Source organism: Abramis brama, assembly GCF_963993115.1.
Source record: "Abramis brama genome assembly, chromosome: 12".
NCBI lineage: Eukaryota > Metazoa > Chordata > Actinopteri > Cypriniformes > Leuciscidae > Abramis > Abramis brama.
Window position 1 is genome coordinate 4,613,470 of NC_139974.1, and position 14,363 is coordinate 4,627,832.

Here is a 14,363-nt window from a genome sequence, read left to right on the forward strand (position 1 = left end):
TGTTGGTCTACTAGACTTTTACGGAAAAATTTCGTTTGGTCCCCGGGGGCCACTTCCCCCCCCGCGCTGGGGCCCCCGTAAATTTTTTGTCAACGATACCAGGGACACCGAAACACCGGGGAACATGAAATTTGGTGGGCATGTAGCCCCACTAGATTTTTACGGAAAAATTTCGTTTGGTCCCCGGGGGCCACTCCCCCCCCCCGCGCTGGGCCCCCCGTGAATTTTTCGTCAACGATACCAGGGACACCGAAACACCGGGGAACGTGAAATCTGGTGGGCATGTAGCCCCACTAGACTTTTACGGAAAAATTTCGTTTGGTCCCCGGGGGCCACTCCCCCCCCGCGCTGGGCCCCCCCAAACCCAAAAAATGCAGTTTTTCCTAAATAACTACCTAAACCGTGGCACCGAGGATGAAGAATTTTTTATGGTATGTTGGTCTACTAGACTTTTACGGAAAAATTTAGTTTGGTCCCCGGGGGCCACTTCCCCCCCCCGCGCTGGGGCCCCCGTGAATGTTTCGTCAACGATACCAGGGACACCGAAACACCGGGGAACGTGAAATTTGGTGGGCATGTAGCCCCACTAGACTTTTACGGAAAAATTTCGTTTGGTCCCCAGGGGCCACTCCCCCCCCGCGCTGGGCCCCCCCAAACCCAAAAAATGCAGTTTTTCCTAAATAACTACCTGAACCGTGGCACCGAGGATGAAGAAATTTTTATGGTATGTTGGTCTACTAGACTTTTACAGAAAAAAATCGTTTGGTCCCCGGGGACCACTCCCCCCCTGCGCTGGGCCCCCCGTGAATTTTTCGTCAACGATAACAGGGACACCGAAACACCGGGGAACATGAAATTTGGTGGGCATGTAGCCCCACTAGACTTTTACGGAAAAATTTTGTTTGGTCCCCGGGGGCCACTCCCCCCCCGCGCTGGGCCCCCCGTGAATTTTTCGTCAACGATACCAGGGACACCGAAACACCGGGGAACATGAAATTTGGTGGGCATGTAGCCCCACTAGATTTTTACGGAAAAATTTCGTTTGGTCCCCGGGGGCCACTCCCCCCCCCCGCGCTGGGCCCCCCGTGAATTTTTCGTCAACGATACCAGGGACACCGAAACACCGGGGAACATGACATTTGGTGGGCATGTAGCCCCACTAGACTTTTACGGAAAAATTTCGTTTGGTCCCCGGGGGCCACTCCCCCCCTGCGCTGGGCCCCCCGTGAATTTTTCGTCAACGATACCAGGGACACCGAAACACCGGGGAACATGAAATTTGGTGGGCATGTAGCCCCACTAGACTTTTACGGAAAAATTTCGTTTGGTCCCCGGGGGCCACTCCCCCCCCGCGCTGGGCCCCCCCAAACCCAAAAAATGCTGTTTTTCCTAGATAACTACCTGAACCGTGGCACAGAGGATGAAGAAATTTGTATGGTATGTTGGTCTTAAGGGCCCACATCAACCTAGCCCATAATCACTCATTTGTGATTTGCGCCCCTCCCATAAAAAATGAAAATGCAATATTATTCTGCTTTAATCGCCCCTATCTTCAGTTGAGATGTTCAGAACTGCACCATATTTCATGTGTATGATTAACTTCACATCCTCTGGGGGTATCCTCTGCTAAGTTTCGTAGAATTTCATCCATGGGGGGGTATAAAATAAATTCATTTATGTGCACATTTAGTGACTGTACACTCATCGGCCTGTAGATGGTGGTGTTGAGCGAAGGGTTGCTGGTTTAGGATGATACTGTCACACACACACATGCAGGAATACAAACAAATGCAAGCATGCACACACACTGACATCCACACGCACAGACACACACCCATACACACACATACAAATCCACATGCACAGACATACACACACAAACACACACGCGCACACACATGTACTGTACGCACGCATACATACACGCACAGACACACAAACACATACACACACACACAGACAGACATGCACATACTACTACTTTTTTTAGGTATATATATAAACACGCAATACAGCCAAATTGCTCCACGTCATTTATTTTTGTGGAAAGCCAGTGCAGGCCTGAGCGGCGGTCATATTTTGTACCGCCATGCGGTACATCTAGTTAAAGACAATAAGGAAAGTATTTACAGTATAGTAAGCTTGTATACATGCCAAACTGAGAAAGGCAGTTCATGATTTCAGTGTAGTTTATACTGACTCTGGTCTACATTAGCTTGCATTGACACTTGGATAATAAAACAGTGTGTGTTTGATTTGTGAGTTCATGATCATAAATATCCAGGTTTCATAAAAGTTAAGCTCTATGAACAGCTTCTGGGAGATACTTTTAATTAATGAAAAATCTTTACTATATTTCATAAATCCACACAAATGTAACAGGGAAAATAAATTAATTATGAATTGTGCCAAAATGTTTGTAAATGCTGTAAAATAATTCTAATATATTCATTATTGGGGTGTATTTTCCCCCATTCTGTTCAGTTTAGTTTTGTCTTCATAGACTTTCAGTTTGTTGTCATTCATCACGTGTGTTTCTTTGTCTTTGGCCCCGTTTACATGTACATGGTTATTTTGAAAAACGGAGACATTTCCCTTCATTTGTGGCCTTCATTTACACGCAAACAGAGAATTCGCCTCTGAAAATGATTCTTTCTAAAAACTCCGGCCAGAGTGGAGATTTTGGAAAACTTTGTTTGCACATTTGCATGTAAACTGAGAAAAACTGAGTTTTAGGCAGCCAGCGTCACAGTCTGGGACAGAATTTGCCCCTGCGTCAAAAGTACGACATATGTTTGCATTTTCATTTGGCTATGGTGATCATGGATCATGCATTCAGCGTAACAGTCGCATTTATGTTGGTGCAAAAACATGCATCATGTTGAAGTGAATCATTGCTGTTGTTGCTATTTCCGGGATTCTGATTGGCTAACGTGGGCTTGAGCTTGTCGTTACACTGCCACCTACAGGTTTGGCATGCTCTTGACGGCATATATACACGGGTTTGTGTAAACAAACACTTTTCTGAAAACTGACAGGTGTGCACTATGTTCTTTTTGAAAACGGAGAGGGTGAAATCTCCGTTTATGAAAATAGCCGGCCACGTGTAAACATAGCCTACGTTTTCCAGCCACGATATCATTCACCATGGACACTAATCATCACAGCTGTTTGTCATTGTCTCATCACCACCATGTATTTAAGTTCCTCCTTTTCATCCAGATGTTGTCGGTTATTGTTTGTGCATAGCACTTTGTCTCGCATGTTGGCTGTTTGTTTTAATTATTGTTAAATCTCATGTTATAATCCTCGTCTTAATCTTCCATGGAACCATATTGTGCAGGATTTTAAAGGACAACTCAAAACACATCTGTTTTCAATAGCTTTTAATCAGTGAACATTTTATTATATGTGTTGTCTATATGATCTTTTCTCTGTTTGTGTTCTGTGTGACATTGTAAAGCACTTTGGTCAACTTGTGTTGTTTTATAACAATGGACATATGTTTTATTTGTTCAACTTGTGTTATATAAATAAAGTTGCTATTGCTATTGGTAGCGTTATAGTGTTAGGGGCATCTAAGAGGAGGGGATATGAAGAGGGGACATGTTTGGTTAGTTTTGTTGTGGCCATGAGATATTAATTCGTGAGAATGTCATATTAACTCATGGGAATGTGATAAGTCGTGGCCACTAAATAGTTTTTTTGAGGTAATGTCATCCTTATGCTTGATTTAATAAAAATGTCAACAGATGATTTAAATGAAAAATGTGTTGTTGGGAGATCTGATCAAATAAACAACAGTGAAACTAAGAAATTATGTGATTAAATGTGCATTTATTGGCAGAAACCATCATTACCAATGCTAAACCTCTTCATAATAACTGTATAAATTCAGTGATGTTAAATCTGTTCTCATACTTTCAGAAAAAAAAAGGTTTCACATCAGTGGTGAGACACTGCATTAAGATGACACAAGTAAAACCACAAAATATGGGGCTATAACAAACCGACTATCACCGACACTTAAAGGATGTTATTTATGCTAATAATTCACTATACAAATAATATACTGTATACAAAGTTTGGCACCAATGTCAATGGAACTAAAAAACTCGACCATTCTGCCTAAACATTCTCATATCGCCAGACTAATTTTAAAACATATTCACCAGAATAATGGCCACTTAGAAAGAAATTACATGCTGACCAAATTACCCCAACACTACCGGTTACCCAGCGCAAACAATCTGGCAAGAAGTATAATTCACCACTGTACCTTTTGTAGATGTGTCAGAGGAAAAGCAGGTCAACAAAAGATGTACCTCATGACCGTATAATAACCCTTTATCTGCCAGCCTTTACAAACACAGGAATTGATAACTTTGGCCCTGGTGAAGTCAAAGGACATTATGGAGTAAACTTTACTTGCCTTGTGTCACGTGCTGTGCATCTTGAAGTAGCAAGCTCTCTTGATACAGACTCCTGTATAAATTATATAAGGAGATTCATAGCCAGAAGAGGTCCAGTTACAACTATTAGAACAGACCAAGGAACTAAATTAAATGGTGTGCAGAAAGAATTACAGGAAATGTTAAGAACTCTTAAACGGATAGTTTAAGTGTCAACCTGTGGACTTAGCTTTCCAGAAACAACTTCAAACTTTTGGATTACACTAGTCTTGGATTGTATATACACTGGTGGACATTCAAATTGGGACTTATCAACACACTAGGATTCTTGGACTGTTTTAGGGAATGGTGATTTGGACTGTATGCTTTTAACAAACTGAGTTTTTCTGGTTTAATTGTTTTGTTTTAAAGTCTCATGTGAACATTGTAAATACACCATTCTTATTTAATCTTATCTCTGTACTGTATATGTCTCATCCATTTAACCACTAAACGATCTCACTCAGTAAAGTCTGACCCCATTTTATCATATTTGTAACCCTACCGATTTTGCTGAACATTACATTGCAATCTTGAGCTCTCAAACAGAGTTGAAGCTGCTGAAAAATATCTGAGTGAAACATAATATGTCTTTAATGCTGGACTGGCTGTCAGCTCCAGTGTTTCTGTCCTCCACTGTGTATTTTAATGCTGATGTGTTTTGTTGTAGAACAGCGCCACCATGTGTCATCAGCTGATACTGCGGCTCTGAGCTTCTCTGATGCTGATAGTGATGTTGGGATGTTTTCTCTTTCTGTAGATGATGTTTTGTCCCGGGGCTCCATATGCCTGGATGACATGGTTCAGGGGGACACTATCGCTCGACTGCACTGTCTCTATGTCGTGTTCAGAACACCTCACAGTTTCACATGAGAAAAGAGCAGATATTACACACTTTACACACATATTCTCACATTACTTACAATCCCATGTGATAAATATTAGATATCATAGTATAAACTATTTTCTTGAGCTAGCATGAAAACTATATCCAGCAACTAAAAAAAGACTCCTACACAAATGTGTGTGTTTTCATCAGCAAATCTTTCCAGTAAAGAAGAGCAGAAAAGGGATCCGCTAATATTTTCTCCAGGATCTGAGCAGCTTTGACACTAGATGATGAATTCATCACCATCTGAGACCGATATGGAGCTAAAACCTGCAGTGTCAAGTCTAAACGAAAGCATGTGTGTATTTTACACAGTTCTGATCACATAATCTAGCCGCCATCTTTACCCATGAAGCTCTTTAGAGATCAGATGCTGGACTACTTTATTTTTGGATTACAGTATTACTGCTTCATGTCCACAAACACACTAGATTCATCATCATAACCACAAGAAATATTGAAAAAAAATAATAATAATAATAAAGTGATGTTTTGTATATTGCGTTGAACGGTTGCTGTGGTTACCAGTAGCCTAAGTGCTCTCGCGCAAAGTGCATGTTTTTTTGTTGTTGTTTCCCAGATAGCAATTACATTTGGGCCACATGTGGGTATTATCTGGCACATATGGCCTAGATGTGGCATGGCTGAACAGATATGGGCCAAATTGTAGCCAAATTTGTTTTGCCATAACTTTAAAATCTGCGGGAAATGCTCTCTTGGTTCACAACTGATTTTGAGGTATATGGCCCAGATAACAACAAACACATGAGAACCATATGTGGTTGAGCTATGGCACACAGTGAGAAACACCGACTTGTGGTAAACATTTGGCTTATTCACCTTATTCCGCCCCGCCCACTTTTAATACTTCGCGCTTCCGCATTTTGTCATCCGACTTCCGCTAAACTGACACGGCACATCCGGTAGCTATTTCAGTAGTTAGAAGATTGTTTATAGTTAGCCAAAACTTTATCAAAATGACAAATAACGTTAATGCCGTAAATGTTTTAAATTGGGAGCACGGAGAAAACTTCGTACGACTATCAGTTCGTCTCATATTGTCTCATTCATCGTCATTGTTAACGTGGCCAGAGGTAACGTCCTATGGGAATATTTAACTACGTCCTGTCAGAAGGAGTTGATGGAGCAGCAATAAAAAATGATTTGTAAATAATAAGGAATGAGAATATTTAGGGTTAAGGATAGGAGATTAGGTAATTGGTTAAATATGAACGATTAAATAAGTTGTATAAAATCAGTTGTAAGAAGTGTTTGATGTTTTCAGGAAGCTAGAGACACCTTCTACTGACCTTCATGTAGATACATTTCACCATTTAAATTTCATAAGTAATAAACCAAGATGGTATTCATTTGCAAACGTGACGTGACTTATTCCTTCTAACTAGAAGACTTGATTAATTTAAGTTTTAAGGGGAATCTACAGAGCTCACATTATATTGTTTTATAATAAATGACTGACAGGTAAAATCTGCTCACACTGTAAAGGTTTATAAAAATAACTTCATAACAGGTAACATCTGGGCACATTGTAAAGGTTTATTAAAAAACAACTTCATAACAGGTAAAATCTGCTCACACTGTAAAGGTTTATACAAATAACTATTCATAACAGGTAACATCTGGGCACATTGTAAAGGTTTATTAAAAAACAACTTCATAACAGGTAACATCTGCTCACACTGTAAAGGTTTATAAAAATAACTATTCATAACAGGTAACATCTGTTTTACAAGATTCACAAGGAGGACAAGTTTGACCTTCCTTTCATAGAGGAGATTGGTAATGGTGAAGCCTGTCTGCCAATACTTCATCACCAGGACGAGGTTATTAAGTGCACGATATTGAAGAAAAATGCGATAACTCATTAAACAATGCGATATTCGATACGATAATGCTTAAAGTATATAAAATTAACTTAAATTAGATTTAAAATTATATAACCTACATATGTGTTTCACATTCTTTTTGTAACAAGAAAACATCCCTTCAACTTGTGAAAGTGAACATCAGTGTTTTACTGTATATAAGACATGTTATTTTAACATCAGTGTAAACCACGGGGTTCAGGTTATCCTACATTAGGTCTATTTAACAACAGAAACTGAATAATCAAATGTAAAAGTAAAACACTGCTTAGTTTTTCACTGTATGAATTATATAAACTGATTAAAGCTTATTAAAGCAAAAAAAAATTATGCATATTGCGATATATACATTTGCGATATTTTGATATATTGTGCTCTACATGTTGTGTTTGGAAACTGCTCTCTGAAACACTTCTCCTCCATGATGTCAAGCCAACGCGAAATCACCTTGCTTACAGTGGACTGAGAAACACCAAACCTTTCAGCAAGATAAATTAATAAATTAAAGGTTTAGTTCACCCAAAAATTAAAATTATGTCAGTAATTACTCACCCTCATGTTGTTCCAACCCCGTAAGACCTTCGTTCATCTTCGGAACACAAATTAAGAAAAAAATAATAATAATAAAACAAATGGAGGAGTGAGACAGCTCTCAGTTTAATCAAAAATATCTTAATTTGTGTTCCGAAGATGAACGAAGGTCTTACAGGGCTGGAACAACATGAGGGAGAGTAATTACTGACAGAGTTTTCATTTTGGGGTGCACTAACCCTTTAAGACGCAGCTTCATCAGAGTCATCAGGAGCTGATACCAAGTGTGTAGCTGAAAGCTGTTGGTGTATGAATTGGTAAGGTGCTCAGCAACTGAGTGGAATGCATCAATGTAGACCCTGTGTAGAGCTGACAAAGGTGGTCGTTTCTCAGCAGAGTTGAGATTTTGGAGTGTAGTTGTGGTCAGAGACAGATGGATCCTCCCATTGTGTTTCTGCATCACAGGTCTGGGGCATGTGGCTGTGATCCTCCTCACAGTTGTCCACTGCAACACTGACTCTCATCGATGTTCTATGGAAATAATAGAACCATAAACATTTTTACATTAGTACTTAAAATAGACTTAAATAGTACTTTTAAATTAGATTTAAATTAGTACTTAAAATGTAGATTTAAATTAGTACTTAAAATGAGAATGAATTAATTTATGATGGCACTCATACTTAGAACAGTGTGAAAAAGAGAGATGCATTAAAAACGAGACAGTATACACACAATCTCCTAACTCTACGTAGGTCAATATCAATATCTGAATAAGAGATGTAGCTAGCTGGCCTCCTTACAGGAATAATGTGAGCTATTGTAAGACTGTAATGTACCATAATATATTGTACTATCGTGAATAATCATTCATTCTTTATTTCAGACCCTTAGGTCGACATATCACAAAGTAAACGAAATATAAGAAATATGACATATAGTTGGCCAATGGTTATCATGCAAGATTCGTTGTATTTTGTGAACGGCTCGTTACTAATCTTAAATGTATTCATAGAACGGACTTCATCTAACGTTAGGCTAAAAAGCACATAGATAGGTAAGTTAGGAAACAACAGTTAGGTAAGTTAGCTTACCTGAATCTGAAAACCTGTTCAGCACCCGCCGGGACGTCTTTACCAGAACATCGTAGCCGAGCCTTTACTCGGGGTAAGGGTGTTCGTTCGTCAGTCTGCTCCCCGTCCATAAAATGGTACGAACACACATGGTATTAACACATGGTACGAACACACAGCGCTTGGGTGAGCACTTCAAGTTTAGCGACTTCCGCCATTGCCTCAGGTGCTCCTCGTGTAAATCGTAAAGTACACCACAACATTCCGATCGCTTTAGCCTACATTGTGTTCGTAACACCGTTGGTTAAATTGTTCTATCATCTTAATCGTTATGTCAGCCCCTAACTGAGCATATAATACTTAACATATTTTACCGTTACAACTATAGAATTACGCTAGAAACTAGCGTAGGTCCTTTCAGCCGGAAGTTGAAGTCCCGCTTAGCCGGAAGTAAGATGACAAAATGAGCGTAATGGCGTCGCCCTTGTTGTCATGGAAAATAAGGTGAATACGTGGAAAAACGCAGGAATCCTGAAATTAAGTGCGGCAAACATCCGCCGTTCCACACCTCAGGTTGCTCTGCATCTCCCCTCCTATTGGTCGAGACTACGGCGCGAGTTTGACTGCGACGCTGGCCAGCTGACGCCATTTACTATGCTTTCCTCACGACTGTGTACATTCAGGTAAGTGATGTTTTGGCATTTTAAGGTCATATAATTGAAATATGCAGCATTATGTGTCAGTATTGCATGTTATTATGCGTTTAGATATTCGTTTCATCGAGGAAGGGGTTGAACTAGCTAATATTTTCCTCAGTTTACTGCTATAACTTACAATAAAGTTCAATGTAGGCTAGCAGTTCGCTGGTTTGCCGTTTTAAATTAAGATGTCTTTATTTTTTATTAATAATGCGTGTGCATCATTGTATGTATATTTTTATTTAACTCTGAAATGATATTCAACCAAGACTTTTTCTCATGACTTTTCCCTCTTTAAAATTAAAGTTGTAACGTTAGGTTAGGCTATTAGTGTCATCACAATACCAAAATTATGACTTTCGATACAATACCCGATTGAAATACCTTGTTAACATGAACTAATAATGAACTGCACTTCTACAGCATATATTAATGTGTTAATGTTAATTTCAACATTTACTAACACATTCAAATCAAAAATTGTACTTGTTAACTTTAGTATGCACTGTGAACTAACATGAACAAACAATGAATTGCTGTTTCTGTTAACTATCAATTAATTGAGCGGCCATTCACTGCCATTATAAAGCTTGGAAGAGGCAGGAAATTTTTATAATTATTCTGATTTCTAACGATAGAGATTATATACCATGATATGGTATACTGTCATACCGCCCAGCCCTAATGTGCGGTATGGGTGGGGCAATGACAATAATTTCCATATTAAAAACCTAGAAAATATGGTTTCAGATGGAGTAAGTAATAGTTTATAGTTCATTTTTGAATATAAAAGCACTTTCATTTTAGGGTGGTCTATTTAAATGCATATTTCAACCACTTACACAATGTTTTTTTTTTTTTTCCTATCAGATTACCTATCTGGGTCTGGTTGGTGGCTTTGACCTGAATAACACCGTGTGGAGAGTGCTGAAAGGCACTTTTACAACTGCTGTGGCACGTTATGAATTGGAGAGAAGTCAATGGGAAGATTGGTGTCCAACGCCTGGTCGTAAAGGAAGTTGTCATTGGTGAGACCTTTTTTAGAAGTCACTTTTATTTGTATAGCACTTTGCACAATACACAACTTTTCAAAACTGCTTTACAGAACATTGCATTTTTATTTCTGTTATCTCAGTAATAGTAGTCACAAATTCATGGTTCAGAGCTTAAAGGGATTGTTCGGAGTAAAATCAACCTATAGGGTCATTTGCACCATGAGATCAAGCCAAACACCAGCGCATGCCTACAACTATCTGTATTTAGTTCATTATCACTGTGTATTTAAAGGGTTAGTTCACCCAAAAATGAAAATTCTGTCAGTAATTACTCACCCATGTTGTTCCAACCCCGTAAGAGTTTTGTTCATCTTCGGAACACAAATTAAGATATTTATGATGAAATCTGAGAGATTTCTCACTCCTCCATAGGCTTCTCTGTTATTGAAACTTGCCAGCCCAGAAAGTTAGTAAAGACATTGTTAAAATAGTTTAAGAATACAGTGGCTCAACCTTAAGTTTATCAAGTGTTGAGAATACTTTTTGTGCGCAAAACAAGCAAAAATAACAACTTTATTCAACTCTTCATTTTCCTCTAAGTGAGTTCACGTAGTGTAACAGCGCAGCGCTTCTGTGTTGTACGTCAGAACGTAGGCTCACGATTGGCCAGCATTCCACACATGACCAGCGTCGGCCAATAATGATGCGAGACAATTTGGAAGCAGAAACACACAAACAATAATGGGCCAAGTACTGAATGCAAGGAGGAACATAAAGGGTTAGTTCGCCCAAAAATGAAAATTCTGTCTGTAATTACCCTCAAGTTTTTCCCACTTCTGGGTTGTACGTCAGAGCGTAGACTCACTATTGGCCGACGCTGGTCATGTGTGGGATGCTGGCCAATCGTGAGCCTACGTTCTGACGTACAACCCAGACGTGGGAAAAACTTGAGGGTAATTACAGACAGAATTTTCATTTTTGGGCGAACTAACCCTTTATGTTCCTCCTTGCATTCAGTACTTGGCCCATTATTGTTGTGTGTTTCTGCTTCCAAATTGTCTCGCATCATTGCGGATTATCTTGAGTTTATTTTGTGTTAGTAAAAACACTTCTTTTTGTAGACTCTGTCTTTGGACTATAACATGACATTAATGCTATCTGTGTTGGTGTGTTTTTACATTAGAGTGTGCATGTCTTTAAAAAAAAAAAAAAAAATCAGAATACATGCAGTGCCATAAATTTTAACCGGTTGGTGCAAAAGTATTCTAAAAATCTAAATAATTTGTCATAAGGAATTATGGTATAATTCTGGCCCACATATTGAAAAATACAATTTGCAATTCCTTTTGAAAATTTACTGGAAAAAACTTTCATACAGTGGTAATTCAGAGGTGTTTAATTGTTAATATTTGCAATTAAAATATTAAAGGATATTAACATTAATGATTTTTTTTTTTCATTATCCTGCAGCTCTAGCTTCCAGGTTGTATTGCTGCTAACATTATTTAAATTCTTCTTTATTGCAGGTGCAGTCAGGCAGAATCCCCTTACTGGAAAAGGTCAACACATTGCCGACCCTCATTGGAGACTTCTCTGCACATCAACACACTTCTCAACTCTTTACCTTTCAAGTTTGCTTTAACTTTCTCAATTTCTCTTTAAAGTTCTCTTTACCAAGTTACTGTGATTTATTTGTATTACTCTCATTAGACTAATTGAACATAACATTAATACACGCTTTGATCGAGTGTTTTGAACTTTGGTGTAAAAAATTAACTTTGAATGCTATTTATATTATTAATTTGTATTCTTAAATGTTTTCAACTGAATTCTACTTAAAATAAGTACAACTGAGTAGCTGTAATTCTATGTATTCTTAAATGTTTTCAACTGAATACTACTGTAATTATTAAATTCAACTCTGCTGTAATTATATTTATTTTTTATGAAATGTTTTCAACTGAATACTACTGTAATTAAGTACAACACTTTAGCTGTAATTATTTAAATGCTTGTCAAAATAAATTGTTTTGAGTGCATTTGTTGTTGAGTGTTTAATTTACCTGTGAGTTAATAAGACTTTAAATACTGTCAGCCACATAAGGGCCGTTAGATTTTAACAGAACTCAACCATACTAAAGTTGCATACCAGGCCCACATATGGGCCACATGAAATTGTAGTATTTGGCTCATGCTTGGTGGAGTTATGGCAGTCCTTTGGTTCAGTTCTGGCAAAGGAGATGTGGGCCATATCTGGGCCGGCAAACACAAACTAATCTGGGCCACAGCTCAGCTGTTTATCTGGCCCACATCTTTGCCAAAGGAAATTTGCTGACTGGGTTTTTTCGTTATAGTGACATAAAAAAAAAGTATAAACAAATGGGTTTGGTGTCTTCATATATATCAAATGACGTACGGCGCATTGTTTTTCTTTGAAGGGTTATACAAATGCCAACGTCGTTTTATTAAAGTTGCTGCGAAAATGAAAGTGAATGTACCGGTACCACCGGCTGCGTCCCAATGTGCATAGCTATCCGCCCTATCTGCCCTAAATAGTATTGACAATTACTAATGTCACATACTATTTAGGATGGATAGTATGCACATTGGGACGCAGACCATGTGATTTATTTACGAGCGCCATTTTACATCAGGGTTTAGGAATCTTCAAATAAGAACAACTGATCATCCAAGTATCAAGAAATGTTTGAATATGTATGTTTATGTGCGATTTTACATGCTGTTGATGGAAAACTCGAGGTGTTTAATAACTTATATTCAGAGTAAGTGTTCCGGTGTGGCGCATGGAAATTACTTCCTCAACAACGCAAGTAACCATGAAATATTAAAGTAAATTAGGCCTACACATGGAATTATTAATATACGTTTTTATTTTAAAACTTATAAATGTTTGTCGTAATTGTCTTTGGACATCGACACATAGGCTAGACCCTACAATTTAAAATTAACTTTTTATGTATAGGCTACATCATTTTCGGTACAAATAGGGGAACATTAAAGTCAAAATCTCTAGAAACCACAGTGTTGTAACACTTTTCTCTTTAACATCTGTAGTGTTTAAAAAAAAAAAAAAAAAAGTTTTGTAGGCTACTGTGTGTATAAAACTTTGATATAATTTTCTGTGAAAAAATAAATGTCAAGTAGGCCTACAAAGAGTGCTGTTGTTACAAACTCCATTTAGGTAATGTCAGAACATTTGATTAACATTTATGAACATCTAATTAAACTAAACCAATATTTTATTTTAAAATAGTTGGAAAAGATCTTGAACAAATAGCTGTGTATGTTAGTCAGTTTCACAGATGTATTAAATGTGGGCTTACAGTAAACTGTCCCATTTGTACAATATTTGAGGCTTCAGTGGAAGAACATTAAACTCTAGTGTTACAAACTTCCCAGTCTGTTCAGCCGAGATATTTCTGTTTTAAACACACACAGATGAAATACTGGAGCAAACGTGACAGATCTGACTGAAGAAGAGAATGATGATACTGAACATTCATTTACATGATTGAATATCACATTAAACCAGGAATGAAATGTTGATAATGTCTAATAAGTAATGATTAGAAATCAGAAATTAGGATTAGGATTAGTTTTGTCTCCATACACACTGAAAGAAATGAAATGTATTGTATTTGAGTATGTGTGAATGAGTGTTTCTGATCTCTTACTCGAGCAGCTCCATGAAGACTGAATGAATCATGGACGACACACACACATTCAGACATGGAGATTCTTCTCCAGGATTCAGGTACTTCAATCTTCATATGATCTTAATGTTATAGAAGACTCATTTTCTGCACATAACAGGGTGTT

At 38.1% G+C, this 14,363-nt stretch overlaps 1 protein-coding gene and 1 long non-coding RNA gene across 2 annotated transcripts in view; both read left to right on the forward strand.

Annotated features, from left to right (window-relative positions):
- Window positions 1-9,272: 9,272 nt before the first annotated feature.
- LOC311094019 lies at window positions 9,273-12,556 on the forward strand. The gene is made up of 3 exons (XR_014608515.1): window positions 9,273-9,513; window positions 10,399-10,556; window positions 12,050-12,556. It is a non-coding gene; the product is annotated as an uncharacterized lncRNA (long non-coding RNA).
- Window positions 12,557-14,221: 1,665 nt separating this feature from the next.
- Window positions 14,222-14,363, forward strand: part of LOC311093935 (protein NLRC3-like) — a 92,428-nt gene continuing 92,286 nt past the window's right edge. The window contains exon 1 of the mRNA XM_084131613.1: window positions 14,222-14,298. Within this exon, the coding sequence (XP_083987739.1) occupies window positions 14,249-14,298 (50 nt within the window). The 5' untranslated portion in view covers window positions 14,222-14,248. The remainder of the gene's footprint in view (window positions 14,299-14,363) is intronic.